This window comes from Dunckerocampus dactyliophorus, chromosome 1 (assembly GCF_027744805.1).
Source record: "Dunckerocampus dactyliophorus isolate RoL2022-P2 chromosome 1, RoL_Ddac_1.1, whole genome shotgun sequence".
NCBI classification, from domain to species: Eukaryota; Metazoa; Chordata; class Actinopteri; order Syngnathiformes; family Syngnathidae; genus Dunckerocampus; species Dunckerocampus dactyliophorus.
In genome coordinates, this window is record NC_072819.1 from 19,247,262 (window position 1) to 19,262,088 (window position 14,827).

A 14,827-nucleotide genomic window follows, 5' to 3' on the forward strand; every position below is an offset into this window, starting at 1 on the left:
TAACGTGCATGTTTTGTGTTTTCTGGATTTATTAACTTACATGCTTTGTTTTTTTTAATTATTTTTTTTCCAAAGCTTCCTATTATCCACTGCTTTTTACAACCAAATACAGTATGTAGTCATCCTGTAGTCCCCACTAGGGGCCGCTGTTGTCGCCGCTCAGCAAAAATCACATAGTTCTCCTTTAAAATATTCACCAAATCCATTGTGTAGACGTTGAGTCTAGAGGACAGTGACTGGCATGTAATAATCACTAGCTGCACCAAATTTCACCCTCTCTTTTTATGAGGAGCGCTTGGTGAAAAAGACGTGTGGTGGCTGCAATGAAAATGGAGTGTGACGGCTGCCATGTATGTTCACTGTCTCCCACTGGAGCCCGCTGCTTTACTTACAGAGCCTGAGGCAGGAGCAGGCTGAATGCTATTTAAACAGAGCTGCTGAGGTGAGGAACGCGGTCCAATCAGCTCCCGCATCCCCTTGATGCTCACTTTGATGAATGAGCATAGGTGCAAAGTATGGATTACCAGTTCTGTGGTGCTCTTTGAATTGCATGTATGGATTTCACAGGGTGCTGGACTTTATTTGTTTCTATTCGTGTGTGTGTGTGTTTGATGCATGCAGCCACCTTTTGTTTGTGGTTGTGAGTGCAAACAGCTTTCTTTGTGTACTGTATGTTTAAAAGGCCTATACATACTCACTTGTCTCCATGCAAATAATGTGTCCACTGCACGCTAACTCTCCTACTACTGGGGAGCAGCTCTCCTCAGTGCTGTTTAAAGCTGCATCAATGTATAGAAATACTAGTGACTGAATGATTTACCGTAAAAACTTTTTATACTCTCTCTTACTGCTTAAGTTGCATTTGAACTACCAATTGCTCCTCCAACATCGGCATGAATTTGCAGTTGAACATGGCAAAACAGTTTCTCAGATGAATTAAAGTGTGCTGTTTTAGCAGCTGTCATGCGGATGTCGTAAACAAGTGAAGAATTTCTTACATTATGTGCGATGAGAGGTCCAGTTGCCTATGTGGCAATTCCACAATGTTGTGTGCATCCGTTTTTATGTTACGTCATCAGATTAGCTTCATTAGGTTTAGGGTGAGTGATTAGGTTTAGGTCCGGAATTAGGGTTAGGGGTTTAGGGATAGGGTTAGAGTTAGGATTACTGTTGGGATTAGGGTTAGAATTAGGAGAGTAGGGCGAGGAGATTAGGGGTGCGGATTAGAGTTAGGTTTAGGTGGTTAGGTTTAGGGTTTGGGTTGGGTTTAGTGACTCTGTCCAGCCTGCATAGTTTCTTGACGTTTCTCTGCATAAACAGTTTATTTATTTTGTTTTAAACTAAAGTTTCACTTGATTTATAATGGTTTATAGTATGCTATTTTAACCAAGCACCATTATGTATTTGTGGAAACAATTGTGAAAATATCTATAATACTGCCTTAATTCCAGTGTTTCGTTAATGTAACTTTAACATGTCCAAAACAAATAAACCATGACATGGCCCTACACACCTGGTTCTCTCTGCAGTTCATTGAATAAATGTCCTTGGTCACGATCTTCTGCAACACTGAATGTCCAAAAATCTGATATTCATTACTTTATCTGCATTTTGAAATTAAATTATGTTATGGTGTCTTGCTTTTGTTTTTAAAATAGTCTGTCTTCCTCCTCCAATCGCTCCATCTTGTTCTCCTCATCCTGTAGGAGTATGCCTGGTGCTGGGCTGCATGATCTTCCCTGACGGGTGGGATGCGGAAGTGATCCGGGACATGTGCGGGGAGCACACGGGGAAGTACTCCCTAGGCGACTGCTCCGTACGCTGGGCCTACATGTTGGCCATCATGGGCATCCTCAATGCCCTCGTCCTGTCCTTAATGGCTTTCGTCCTAGGCAACCGGCAGAACGACTTCTACCTGGACGACTTGCAGACAGACAACAAAGGTAAAGTCCTATGTTGCTATATATGACATTGTACCTTTTCATTAGAAAGTAGAAAATTGCCAAGGTAAAAGTATTTTTTTTTTATTAATCCCTGCATGAGATCTTCATAGTCATAAAGGCTCCTTTTGCGTTTGTAAATCATACAAGAGTTGCTTGTTCAAGATTTTCCCCTCGTAAAACATGTATTAACTACACAGCCAATGTTTTAAGACACATTCTAACAGCTTAAAATGAGTAATAAGTGTAAAAGTAAGTTAACCACTGTGAAATACATCAGAATATGTAGCAGATGTTGAATGACAATGTCGTTTTCACCCGAGCTACACATAAATGTTGAAGACCATTTTCGAAAGTCTTAGAAAGGAGTTTTCCAAAGGTTAACGTTTTTAAGAACAAAGCACCACATTTGCGTGTGGACGATACATCATAACGCACTGAAACATTTGAAATGACTTAATTACCATATTAAGTATAAATATTTGTATATATGTTTTATTGGATTATATGTTTCTGGAAAAATAGAAATACAAAAATAAAATGGGGGAAAAAAAAGAAGAAATGTGTGTGTGACAGGAAGAAGCATATCCTCAGTACAGATACAGATAACCTCAAAGTTCTATAATCATTAGTGAAATGGTCACTGACTTGTGGCCAATTAGTTGCTAAATTCCGCCTGTGCAGATTATGCTTGGTGGTGGCCATGTTTTTCAGCAAATATTACTCAAATTTTGCAGACTTGTGCTTGTCAGTTCCCTAAAAGGTGTGTGGCAAATTTCATGGTGATTTGGCTAACTAATCACTAATTAAATTAAACAAATTTTTGAGTCAGCAATTTATTGCAAACAAGCATTACAGTAAAATAGGCTGTTCTTCGGCTGATCGAAAGTTGAAGACTATAGCCTTTAAAAGCCAAATCTTGGCAAAAATGTGGATTTTCTGTCAGGTATTCACACTGTCATGATCTTTTGATGGCAAAGGCAAAAAAACATGATCAGATTGTTTAGCTGCATTAGAAAAGCCTCTCACAGCACGCCATTGCTGATGAAGCTGGATGCAGTGAGAAATCTGAAACTTCTTAAAAGGTCCTGAGCTCCAAAGAGACAAAAAAAAAAAAATGACTGGCCCTCAGCCAGAGGATCCAATTGGCTGTAATGGGTGTTTTGCAGAGCTGTCTTGAGAAATTTCACATCAGTCTGACTCATGGGGTTTAATAACATTGCCACCATGGTGTGTATGTCATAAAAATAATAGCATAGGTAAGACAGTAGGGGTGCATGTTTTGACTAATGTTCATCGTTTTGTGAACAGCAGTTCAGGAGTAGCTTACGCAAAATTCATTTTTAATAAATAAAATAAACATACAAATGAATTTTTTCACACAACTGTGAAAGCAAACCTTTTACCGTTGCTTTTCTTTTCATGAACGAGCAATGTTTAGAACAATGGCCACACTCACATTTCACTAATTGCTGCCGTTTTAGTTTTGGAACTGCGTTGAAAAGCTGGAGAGGCTCCCTCAGTGCATTTTTTGCACAACGTTGCATCAGGATGCTTGAATCCCTCTGATTAAACCTTGTGGAAAGCACACCAGTGGAGGAAAGGAATGAAAGCATGAGGCTGTCGAATAGGACACCAGAAGAAAGCGAGCTAATCAGATGTAGAATAGACAAACAGAGCGACGCTATGACATAATAGGTACAGTAGTAGAGTGACGATACAGCAGCAGATCGTGAGCAAGGTGGAGTCAAGCAGAGGCAGCGAGATAAAGAGGGAAAATAATGACATAAGATGTCTCACTTCTACCATCTCTGATGGTTTCCATGGTAACTGGAGATATTCTACTGCGTGGGCATGTCTTTCTGTTTTTATTTGATTAACCCCAATGACATATTTTTTATGCATCTATTGCTCCATCAGCTGTGCCAACTTCCTGTTTTTTGCATTCATAGAAATGGGCCTCTAGCTTAGTTCCAATGAGGAAAATATCTGAATAAGAACAAAAAGCACAGTGGAGGAGGACATAAGCTGACACATGCAGCCAGTGAATGTCCTCACTCAGCCGTAAACAATGACTTTGATGCTGAACCCAGACTTACATAAGCATATTATTGTTTTGCACTAATATGCACTTTTTTTTTTTTACCAACACTGTTGTGTCCTGTTTGTGTCTTTGCAGATTTTGCTGTGTCAAGGGTAAGTAAGGATTTTTTTTATTTTTTTTTTGGCTCTGTCAGTTGGTGAATGTGCATGTATGATTTCATGCTCCTGTGTGCAAACTCACAATTATGCAGAAAAGGTTGATTTTTATTTTGCTATTGCATGAAGTACTGAAACTGTTTTTATGTATCAATTTAAATACAGGTCATATTATCTGAAAAATAACAGCTCAAGCGCATAGTAAGTTCAGTGCAATATAATTTTACCTCAATTACAGTTGATTAAAAAAATTAACACAGTGTTTTTTCAATATATAAAATAGCAGGTTTTCTGATGCAAAAAATAAGACTTTTAAAATGCTCAAGTAATATAATATTACTATTAGTATTAATTTTTGCTAAACAGATTTGTTTTGTGTTTTAAATTGTCATAATTCATTGTTATGACCACTGGCACGGGTGCCAGGTGTTGTGCACCCTAGAGCAGAGACAAAGGCAATATGGTGTAAAAACAATATTTTAATAATAATAACCAAAAGAGCTCACAAGGGAGGAGAAACAAAATACAATAGAAAACGCCGGGACATAAAAAGTAACAAATAAAACACAACATAGCAAATAAAGTAGAACAGATAATGCTCAACAACTTACTGAATAGTTGGTAGAAATAAAGGCATACAAGTAAAGACTAGCAATGTGGCAGGAGGAACGAAGCGTGCACGATGCTAGCGAGACTAGACAAAAATCCGGCAAGGAACTTGCAAGACTGCATGGCTTAAGAATGTCTTGATTACTAATAGGCTGCTGCCGCGCTCGTTAGAAGAGCAGGAAAACAGACTGCACTGCAGAGTTGAAACGAGACAGCAGAGGGCAGCAGACGAAGCAGAGTGAATGACAATGACAGTACCCCACCTTTTATAAGACGCCCCTGGCGGCCCACCAGGTTTTCCTGGATAACATGCGTGAAATTCTTGGGTGAGAGAGGGGTCGCAGATTCAGGTGTCCAGGAGCGTTCCTCTGGTCCATATCCCTCCCAGTTGACCAGATGCTGAACACCCCTACCCCTTCTTCTGGAGTCCAAAAGGGCCGTCGCTGTAAATACCTCCTGAGCATCGACCACACGTGGAGGAGGAGGCATGACCGAAGGACTGAGCTGGCAGGGGGTGACTGGCTTGAGGCTGGAGACATGGAAGACCGGGTTGACCTTGAGAGTAGGAGGCAACTTGAGCTTGGCTGCTGCTTGTCTGGCACCTTGACTGGGAACCTCTGTGCCAACTTTCTGGAGACACAAGCAAGTCTAAGGTCACGTGCCGTAACCCATACTTCTTGGCCCGGTTTCGGGGCCGAGATCCTGTGTCAATCCGCCAACAGCGTATTCCACTCTGCAGTGTGTCCCAGGGCAGCACGAGTGTCCCACCAGAACCGATGAGCCCTTTTCAGATGGTGGTGAATGGATGGCACAGACACGTCTGATTCTTGGGATGGAAACAACGGAGGTTGGAAACCATAAGCAGTTTTGAAGGGAGACATACCTGTGGCCGAGCAGATGAGGGTGTTGTGGTCGCACTCGATCCAAGGGAGATGAGTGGACCAGGCAAAAGGGTGACGATGGCAGACGCAGCACAGCATGGCCTCCAGATCCTGATTGGCCTGCTCCGTCTGGCCGTTGGATTGGGGATGATGACTGGATGACAGGCTCGCTGAAGCTCCCAATGCCTTGCAGAAGGCCCTCCTGAGCTTGGAGACGAACTGTGGCCGCCTGTCAGACACCAAGTCGGAAGGTATGCCATGGATGCGAAAGATGTGTTTGATGAGCAATTCAGCCTTCTCCATGGATGAGGGGAGCTTAGGCAGTGCGATGCAGTGAGTCGTTGTCAAGAATCGATCCACCACTGTCAACACCACGTGTTACCTCTGGAGCAGGGGAGGCCAGTGACGAAGTCCATAGAGTGAGACCATGGACAGGATGGGTAGAGGTTGCAACAGTCCTGCAGGAGGGTGATGGGAGGCCTTACCGCGGGCACAGACGGAGCAGGCAGCGACGAATTCCTTGATCTCTGAACCATCTCATAGATGGTCACCAGAATCTTTGTGCGACGATTAGCTGCGTACAACTCACGCCCGGATGACAAGCAATTTTGGACTCATAACCCCATTGCAGCACCTCGGACCTGAGGTTTGGCAGTTTCCAGGGTATCGTGGTGCATCCTGCTGCATCTGCCACTCTTTTCTCCTCACACCACTGGAGAGCTCCAACTACTCGCCTCACAGGCATGACTGGTTCAGGGCTAGTCTCGTCAATGGCAGGGCTGTGAATCCTGGAGAGGGCATCCGGCTTGGTGTTGCGGGAACCGGGTCTGTAGGTAATAGTAAAATTGAAGCGAGTCAAAAACAGGGACCACCGTGCTTGGCAGGAGTTGAGCTGCGCAGGTGTAGGCGAGGTTCTTGTGATCCATGAAAACCAGAAACTCCTGCAGTGTAGTGGTCAACAGGTTTGTGTTCCCCACATTGTAATTACTCTCTGCTGGTGTGAGGCAATGTGAGAAGAACACACACGGGTGAGGCCTTTGGTCGATTGGGGAGTGTTGAGACAGGATCGCTCCCACTCCTGAACCGGATGCGTCCACCTCAACGTAAAATTGAAGAGCAGGGTTAGGATGTGTGAGAACCATAACACTACAGTAGTAAATTACCTTTTGAGTAATACAAAAGTGCTTTCCTCCTCTGGTGTCCAAACAAACGGAACCTTAACCGATGTAAGCATTGTCAGAGGTGCAGCGTTGGTACTGTACTTGCAAATAAATCGCCTGTAAAAATTGGCAAAGGTCAAAAACCCCTGCAAGTGCTTCCTTGATGTAGGAGAGGGCCAGAAAAGAGACGGGAGAGGCGTGGTATTCACATTTCTCTGCCTTCATAAAGGGACTGTTCTCCAATACTCTCTGCAAGATCATACCGTGCTGGGTATGTTCTCTGAGGTTTCTGTAAAAAATCAAAATGTCATCCAAGTAAACGAAAAAAAACAATTTATCATGTCACGTAGTACGTCACTGATAAAACTCTAGAAAACTGCCAAGGCGTAAGTAAGACCAAACGGCATGACGAGGTATTCAAAATGGCCCAAGAGTGTGTTGATGGCTATTTTCCATTCGTCCCCCTTACTTATTCGGATAAGGTGATACACGTTGCGCAGATCCAATTTGGAGAAAATGGCGGCGGAATGAAGAGAGGAAAAGGCAGAGTCCATGAGGCGGAGTGGGTACTTTTTTTAATAGTTATGTCATTAAGACCACGATAATCAATTCACGGACGGAGTGTTTTGTCTTTCTTTTCAACAAAGAAGGAACCGGCTGCCACCAGGGAGGAAGAGGGACGAATGAGACCAGTAACTAGGGAAGACCAAATATATGGTCCTTGAGAGCCTGTTGCTCCGGAGCACATATATTACACAGTTTGGTGTGTAAGGGAGAACCGCGTCAGGCAACAGCTTAATGGTACAGTCAGAGGGGCGATGCGGAGGAAGGGATTGTGCCTTGTCCTTGCTGACATTATTTATCATAGTCTTATTATTTTTTAGACCATAAAAAATGGTATCTCAAGTAAGTGGGAGGGGAGTAAAGGGACTAAGTATGAAGTGTCGTGGCAGGCTTATGTTCTATCAGTATTATCGTTTCGTGTTAGTAGTGTTGGTTATGAATATGTGTCATGACTTGATCTAAGAAAAATTAAAATTATATTGCATCACGTTCTCAATGCAAAATTCAAGTGAACAAGTCTCTTTCAAATTACAGTGCATTACTTCTCATAAAAAGGCAATTCCTGTGAGCACATGCAGTCTTTGCTGTAATATTCTGATTTTTCATTTTCCCCCTCTGTACACAAAGCCACGAAATGGTGTAAAAGTAACTGCAGCGTGATTGAAGGTGGTTTCATACAGGTATTTGCTAAAAAAAAATAATGAATGAGGCAGTGTCATTTCATGCAAATTAAGCAGATAAAGGACAGGAGCAAGGTTTGAATTTTGTTCTTTGGTATGGCACTTCATGGGAAGGCTCAGAGGGTGGTCCAAACAGGAACACATGCAGGGAGGCTATTGTTTGGCTGGAAATACAACACAGCAAAAAACAACGAATGTTAAGCCTCCAGCCTCCAAATCTACCCTTCTGCTATTTGCTTTTACAAAGTAGGGAATGCCCTAACCTAGAAAATAGTCCACTGGTAAATTTCATACAAAAGAACTGTGGAACCTGGACATCATTTTGTTTCCAAGTGGCTGCTGGACAATGTATTTGTTTTTATTACTGATTCATTTTAAATAGAATTACGATTTGACATCACAAAACGTTTTAACATGGTGAAGTAAGTGAAAAATGCAAACTCATTGGAGCTCAACCAGCCTCATGTTCAATCACACAGGTTCAACTGTAGTTTACCAGAAATGATGTAATATATTGTGTCTAACCTTGTTTTTGCAGATTGAGGTTCGGGATAGAAGAGAACCGAGGTACGGTGTGCAGCGTCTTCACTGAGGATCGCACTGGATATCTTCACCTCTTGTCCTTCTTCTTCTCCTCCTCCTCTCTTTCTCTCCAATGATCAGGATATCACCCAATGTCGATACAGACACCAAGTGTACAGGATTCTGTAAAATAAACAAAAAACAACAACAACAAATCACTTGGATAAATTATATTTTGGGAAAAAAAGAAGAAAATAGTTGTACAGTGCATTTAACAGTTGACTTTTTCAACAAATACCTTTATGGTGTGGAAAAAAAAACTAAATATTTAAAGTCTTGATTTTGTGTGAGAAACCTTTTGGATTTATTTTGTGCATAATTTTTGCTACTTCATCACCTTTTTTTTTAAATATATATACATCCTCAGAAGATCACTGAGAGTCCCTGTTGGGGTTGAAAGTGGCAATATGGCCGCCACTGGATGAAAGAACAGTACCCCAGCATAGCAGCTTTACTAACATCTCTGGGAGATTCTCTACTGTACATACTCAACAATGTAAATAACATTTAATAACAAAAAAAAAAAAACACGTCCAAAAAACCTCATCTAACTTCACGCACGTTTTTGTGTTTATGTCGCTCTTCGCAACTCACTTGAAAAATGGAGGTGAAATGATCTTGCGATATTTGGCAAAAACAAATGTGACTGAGCGCCATTATATCGACACACACAACACGACATACATCGATCTGGCTTTCATTGGAGCCGATGATTCTATAGATACTACGGTCCTCAGGGAGGCTAAAAAGTGCTGCAGATGTCACTTTCAACGCCTCATTGGACAAGCAACTGTGCCTGCAAGTGTCATTAATTAATGCCCAAAAGGAAAACAAACAAACAAGCTGGTGTCAGCACACTGTACAAATAATGTACCTGGTAGAATAAACTCTCCGAGCCATGCTGGATTTAATGTCAGTAAAACCAGTGCAAGGTAGATGTTAGGGTACCGCTCTATAAATTAACACTTCCTGAACTGCGACTCAGTGATAAGTGTGAGAGGGATTTTGCTAAATAATGACACCGCCTTGGCCAATAATCAATGGAAGTAGCTCATTGTTAAATATAAAAGTAACATTTTAAAATGCAGCAGTACTTGGCCAAATAGTGAGCCCACAACTACAGCTGGAAGCAGTTGTAATTAATGTGTGATTCACAACTGTTTATAGCACATTATTTATAAAGCCTTTTTAAAGATGCCCATTTTGTAAAGCTTCATTTTGGCTACATGACAAGGCAATTGATGATGTTTACACATCATTCATATGCTGTAGGTGGCATTAATGATGATGTAACCCTTTATAAAAACTTTATATTGTAAAAGGATTCATTTAGGCTGCAAGAAAGGGGCAAAAGAGTTTACAACATCATTGATAAGCCATATATATATTTAAAAACAAATTTAAGTGTATTAAAAAAAACACAAATAATAGTAACAAAGAGTTACAATGTAATTAGAAGCCTGTTTATAAAGCCTTGATAAAAGGTATCCATATTGTTAATTTGGGCTACATGAAAGGGGCAAAAAAGTCATAACCCATATAAAATATTTAAATATTTAAAAATATATTTAAGTGCTTTAAAAAAATTGGAGTAACAGAGTTACAGCATCATTGCCACCCTGTTTATAAAAGATAAATACAGTCTTTATAAAGGTACCCATATTGTAAAATATATGCGTTAACCCTGATGTTGGCCTGGACAATAGCTGTGTATAAGAGGAAAAAATGTAAAAAAAACAACAACATGTTTTTAAAAGAAAGAAAAGAGAGGTACAGGTAGGTATTTTCAAGGTAGGCTCCTGACATCTGCAGGTTTATCTAACAGGCACATGTTTACCTATAGTACCAATGGTACATGAACAACATGTTTACTGTCAACCAGTCAAAAGGTTCTAATATCAGGCTGTGTTCACACTTGTAGTTGGTGAATAGAAGATAGATGTGATCCGGTTTGCTTAGCATTCACATTGGCTGTGCAGTAAAAAAAAACATATGCGTAAAGGCACAACCTGCTGACAATGGTTTGTATTGCGTTCACACTTGATCTGTAGTGAACTGAAGTCACTTGCAAGCAGACCGAGGCCGAACTATAGCGTACGCACTGGACTAAACAACCCACACAATCAGAGAAAGAGTTTGCTCAAAGCGATTCAAAGTGTGAACAGTGGTCACTCAGTCGCATTTGAGCCTACTCTGGAAATACATCCTCACACTTTGAACAGTCCAGGTACAGTCATGAGCAGATAGCTAGATGTACTACTCCAACTACTACTACTAGCAGACGTGTTGTTCTTTTTGGATGCTTGCTAGCTAACTCTCAGGAAGCTGTGTACGCAGCACTGTATTCAAGGGGAATACGTGGGGAGAAAAATGTTCATTTTGATGTATTTGGGATTGACTACTATGGGTTTACAAGCTGGGCCTTAAGGCAATATGAACAAAAAAGCCCTTATGCTGAATCTACAGTATCTCCCAAAAGTGAATATATCCCTCACATTTCAGGATGGATTTTTTTTGTTCTTCTCAAGTAACAATACTAAAGAAATTTAGTAGAAATGTTGATATACTTTAGAGTAGTCAGTGTACAGCTTGCATAGCAATAGCGTCAAATATGGTGGTATGGTCTGGGCTGCATGAGTGCTGCCGGCACTGGGAAGCTGCAGTCCATAGAGGGGAAACGTGAATTCCATCATGTACTACGAGAGTGTGAAACAAGAACTGGGCTGCATGGCAGTTTGCTCACATGCCAAGGAGCCCAAACACACCTCCAAGATGACAAGTGCCTTGATGAGGAAGGTGAAGGTGATGGTGTGGTGAAGTATGTCTCCTCCAGACCTGAACCCAATTGAGCACCTGTGGGGCATCCTCAAGCATAAGGAAGGAAGGGAGATGGAGGAGTGCAGGGTGTCTTAACAGCCACCAGCTCCAACAGTGATGTCATCATGGAGGAGTGGAAGAGGATTCCAGTAACAATTTGTGCAGCTCTTGTCAATTCCATGCCAAAGAGGATTAAGTCAGTGCTACATACTGTAACAATGGTGCTCACACTACATATTGACACTTTGGCCACCATTTGACATGTTCACTGTAAGATGTACACACTTGCATTGCCAGCAATTTAGACAATAATGGCTGTGTGTTGATTCATTTTCGGTGGACAGTAAATGTATACTTCTCTACAAGCAGTACACCCTTCTTAGAGTTATATGCAATATGTTATACAATGTATTTCTTTTCTATCGTGTGTTTGGGCTCCTTATGTTGGAAAACTTCAATTTCCCAAGGAAGGGGATCATGCCCTGCTGTACAATGTCACAGTACATGTTGGAATTCATGTTTTCCGTCAGTGAACCACAGCGCTGTAGTGCCGGCAGCACTCTCAGGCCCAGACCATGACACAATTATCTCGCTACTCACTTGTGTTGCCAGCTATTTAGACAAGAACGGCTGCGTGTTGACTCATTTTCAGCGAGTAGCATACAGTGGTGTGAAAAAGTGTTTCCCCCCTTCCTTTTTTTCCACGTTTGTCACACTTGTCACACAAATTTAAATGTTAGATGATGACAACACAACTGGACACAAAATGCAGTTTTTAAATGAAAATTGTTATTATTTAGGGAGAAAAAAAATCCAAACCTATGTGGCCCTGTGTGAAAAAGTGGTTGGGCCCCCTGTTAAAACATAACTGAGATTACTTGAGATCTATCAGTCTGAAAAAGGTTATAAAACCATTTCTAAAGTCTTGGGACTCCAACGAACCACAGTGAGAACCAAACCAAAATTACCCAAGAGGTCACAAAAGACCCCACAACAACATCCAAAGAACTGCAGGCCTCACTTGCCTCAATTTAGGTCAGTGTTCATGACTCCACCATAAGAAAGAACGGCCAGCATGGCAAAGTTCCAAGACAAAAAACCACTGCTGAACAAAAACAACATTAAGGCTTATCTCAATTTTGCCAGAAAACATCTTGATGATCCCCAAGACCTTTGGGAAAATACTCTGTAGTCTGATGAGACTAAAGTTGACCTTTTTGGAAAGTGTGTTTCCCATTACATCTGGCATAAAAGTAACGCTGCATTTCAGAAAAAGAACATCATACCAACAGTAAAATATGGTGGTGGGGTCAACAAGGGGTCAACCACTTTTTCACACCACTGTATTTATACTGCTATTCAGCTGTACATGGACTACTTTAAAGTACATCCAATTTTACTTTCGATACTATTGTCCCTTGAGAGGATTCCTGAAAATGGCTGAAATGTGTCAAATGGGTCATACTCACTTTTGTGATATACCGTACCACAGATTTTTAGCCTCATTGACCATCGCAGTGCCGAGTCTTTTCTTTTAAAAGCATGTAAAATGATAGGAATCACTGTTATGATATGTACAGACATTGCAGAAGATGTTTTTTTTTTGTTTTTAAACAACTAATCCACATGCTGAAAGCTAAGCATGGAGGTTTCCATCAATTTGCATAAAGAAGGCGGTAGGTAATGTGTCTTGATAGGGATGATATCAAGATTTTTGTCCTTTGGAATATATTCAAGGTTCCGGAATGACTTTCACTTTAAAAAAAAATCTACAAAGGGATTGAAAGAAAAGAGGCCTACATGTTCCTGTTTGGACTTCCACGCGTCATCGACCGCACCGGTGTGCTTTTTTCCCCCGATCCTGAGGACTTTTTTCCTGAACTGACAACCTTAAAACACAGGGAAGTGACGCTATCTTAACCCTGATGAGCACATCTTTCTACTACTCCAGGTGCCTCTAAGAACTCTTTGATCCAGATGTGGTGCAGAACCAGCAAAACAAGTAGTGACACTGTAGGTTTTTTCTACTATAAAATAAATAAAGACTACGACACTCCGACTGAGCTCTCAAGAAGCGACACCAGATGGGTCCGGCTGCGGATTTGAGGTCCAACCAAGATGTCCCACTTGATTAATTATGGATGATTGATTATTGGGGGGTGGGGGGCATACATTCAGCTGCTTTGAATGACGAGCTGAATTCACTTCATCATCTTGCATTCAAAGTCATGAAGAAAGCTTTTCAAATGATTTTCATGTAAATGTTTTTCATGTATAAAACACATCATGTTTGGGTGGGGGGGAGGAAGGGGCAGGCTAACTAATGTGCAGTGATTTTTTATTATTATTATTATTTTAGTTGATTTTTATGTTAAACCCTGAAATGTTGCCAAAATATCATCGTGTGTTGAAAACAAATAGAAATATTTTATTTTGTTGGTTTGTTTTGTACAAGAAAATAATTCTATGAGGATATTTGAACGTGCTCTGATCCTTAGTTGACTTTCTGTGTATTTTGCTATGATGGTTGTTGTTCTGTCACATCAGATCATCTTTTTTTGGATTGATTTCACTAATGGATGATTGCTTGTGGAACTATCGACACCCCCAAAATGCATTTAAGAAAAAAAAAACAGAAGAAAAGGATATTTATGAATTTACAAGAAAGAAGATGTTTGTTGCTTTTTATGAATGGTTTCTGATGTCTGAAAGTTGTCTATCTCAATTCCTTTATGTGAATAGTACTACAGCTCACTATGAACATTTCTTTTACTCAAACACATTTTGAGAGGGTCGAATAAAGATATTTTACATTCAAAACAACTTGCTTTGTTTATTTGTGCACTTCGAACTAAAACTACGAGTGTACACCAAAGCTTTGAAAGCAGGGCTGTTAATGTCCATCACGAGGGCCATTTTTGGCGGCTTGTTTTTGGCCAGTGATATGTATAGCCTGCACGAGCATGTCATCAGGTATGAAGACAAAGACAGCAACACCAAATAGAATAATACTAAAAGGTTATGAGAAATTGCTTGAATGTAATGGATGTTTTTTTCTTGTACACATATTTAAGTTAGCCTAAGCATCTTAAGGCCCTGTCACACCTTGACGATTTAGCCAGTGCATGCCTGACGTGATCATTTTGATGGCATACGTTGAACCGTGGATGTTTTTTTCAATTTTGGGCGTATACGTAGCGTATTCATAACAAGTTGGACGTATACATGACATATTAGTAACTTATATAGAACGTTTCTATAACTTATAGACAACTTATAGCAACGAATGCGTAGCGTGTTGCCGGCGTTCACAGCTTATGCCCAACTCACGTCTAACTTATGCAAACCGCACGGCAGCGTATGGCCGACGATCACTTGCCGTAGCCTATAAAAAA

The 14,827-nt window shown here is 40.8% G+C and overlaps 1 protein-coding gene across 1 annotated transcript in view; it reads left to right on the forward strand.

The window, feature by feature from the left end:
• The window catches only part of LOC129181005 (LHFPL tetraspan subfamily member 4 protein-like), a 53,260-nt gene extending 39,007 nt beyond the window's left edge, over positions 1-14,253 (forward strand). The window contains exons 2-4 of the mRNA XM_054775581.1: positions 1,707-1,943; positions 4,120-4,136; positions 8,572-14,253. Coding sequence (XP_054631556.1) covers positions 1,707-1,943; positions 4,120-4,136; positions 8,572-8,625 — 308 coding nt within the window. The 3' untranslated portion in view covers positions 8,626-14,253. The remainder of the gene's footprint in view (positions 1-1,706; positions 1,944-4,119; positions 4,137-8,571) is intronic.
• Positions 14,254-14,827: the final 574 nt, after the last annotated feature.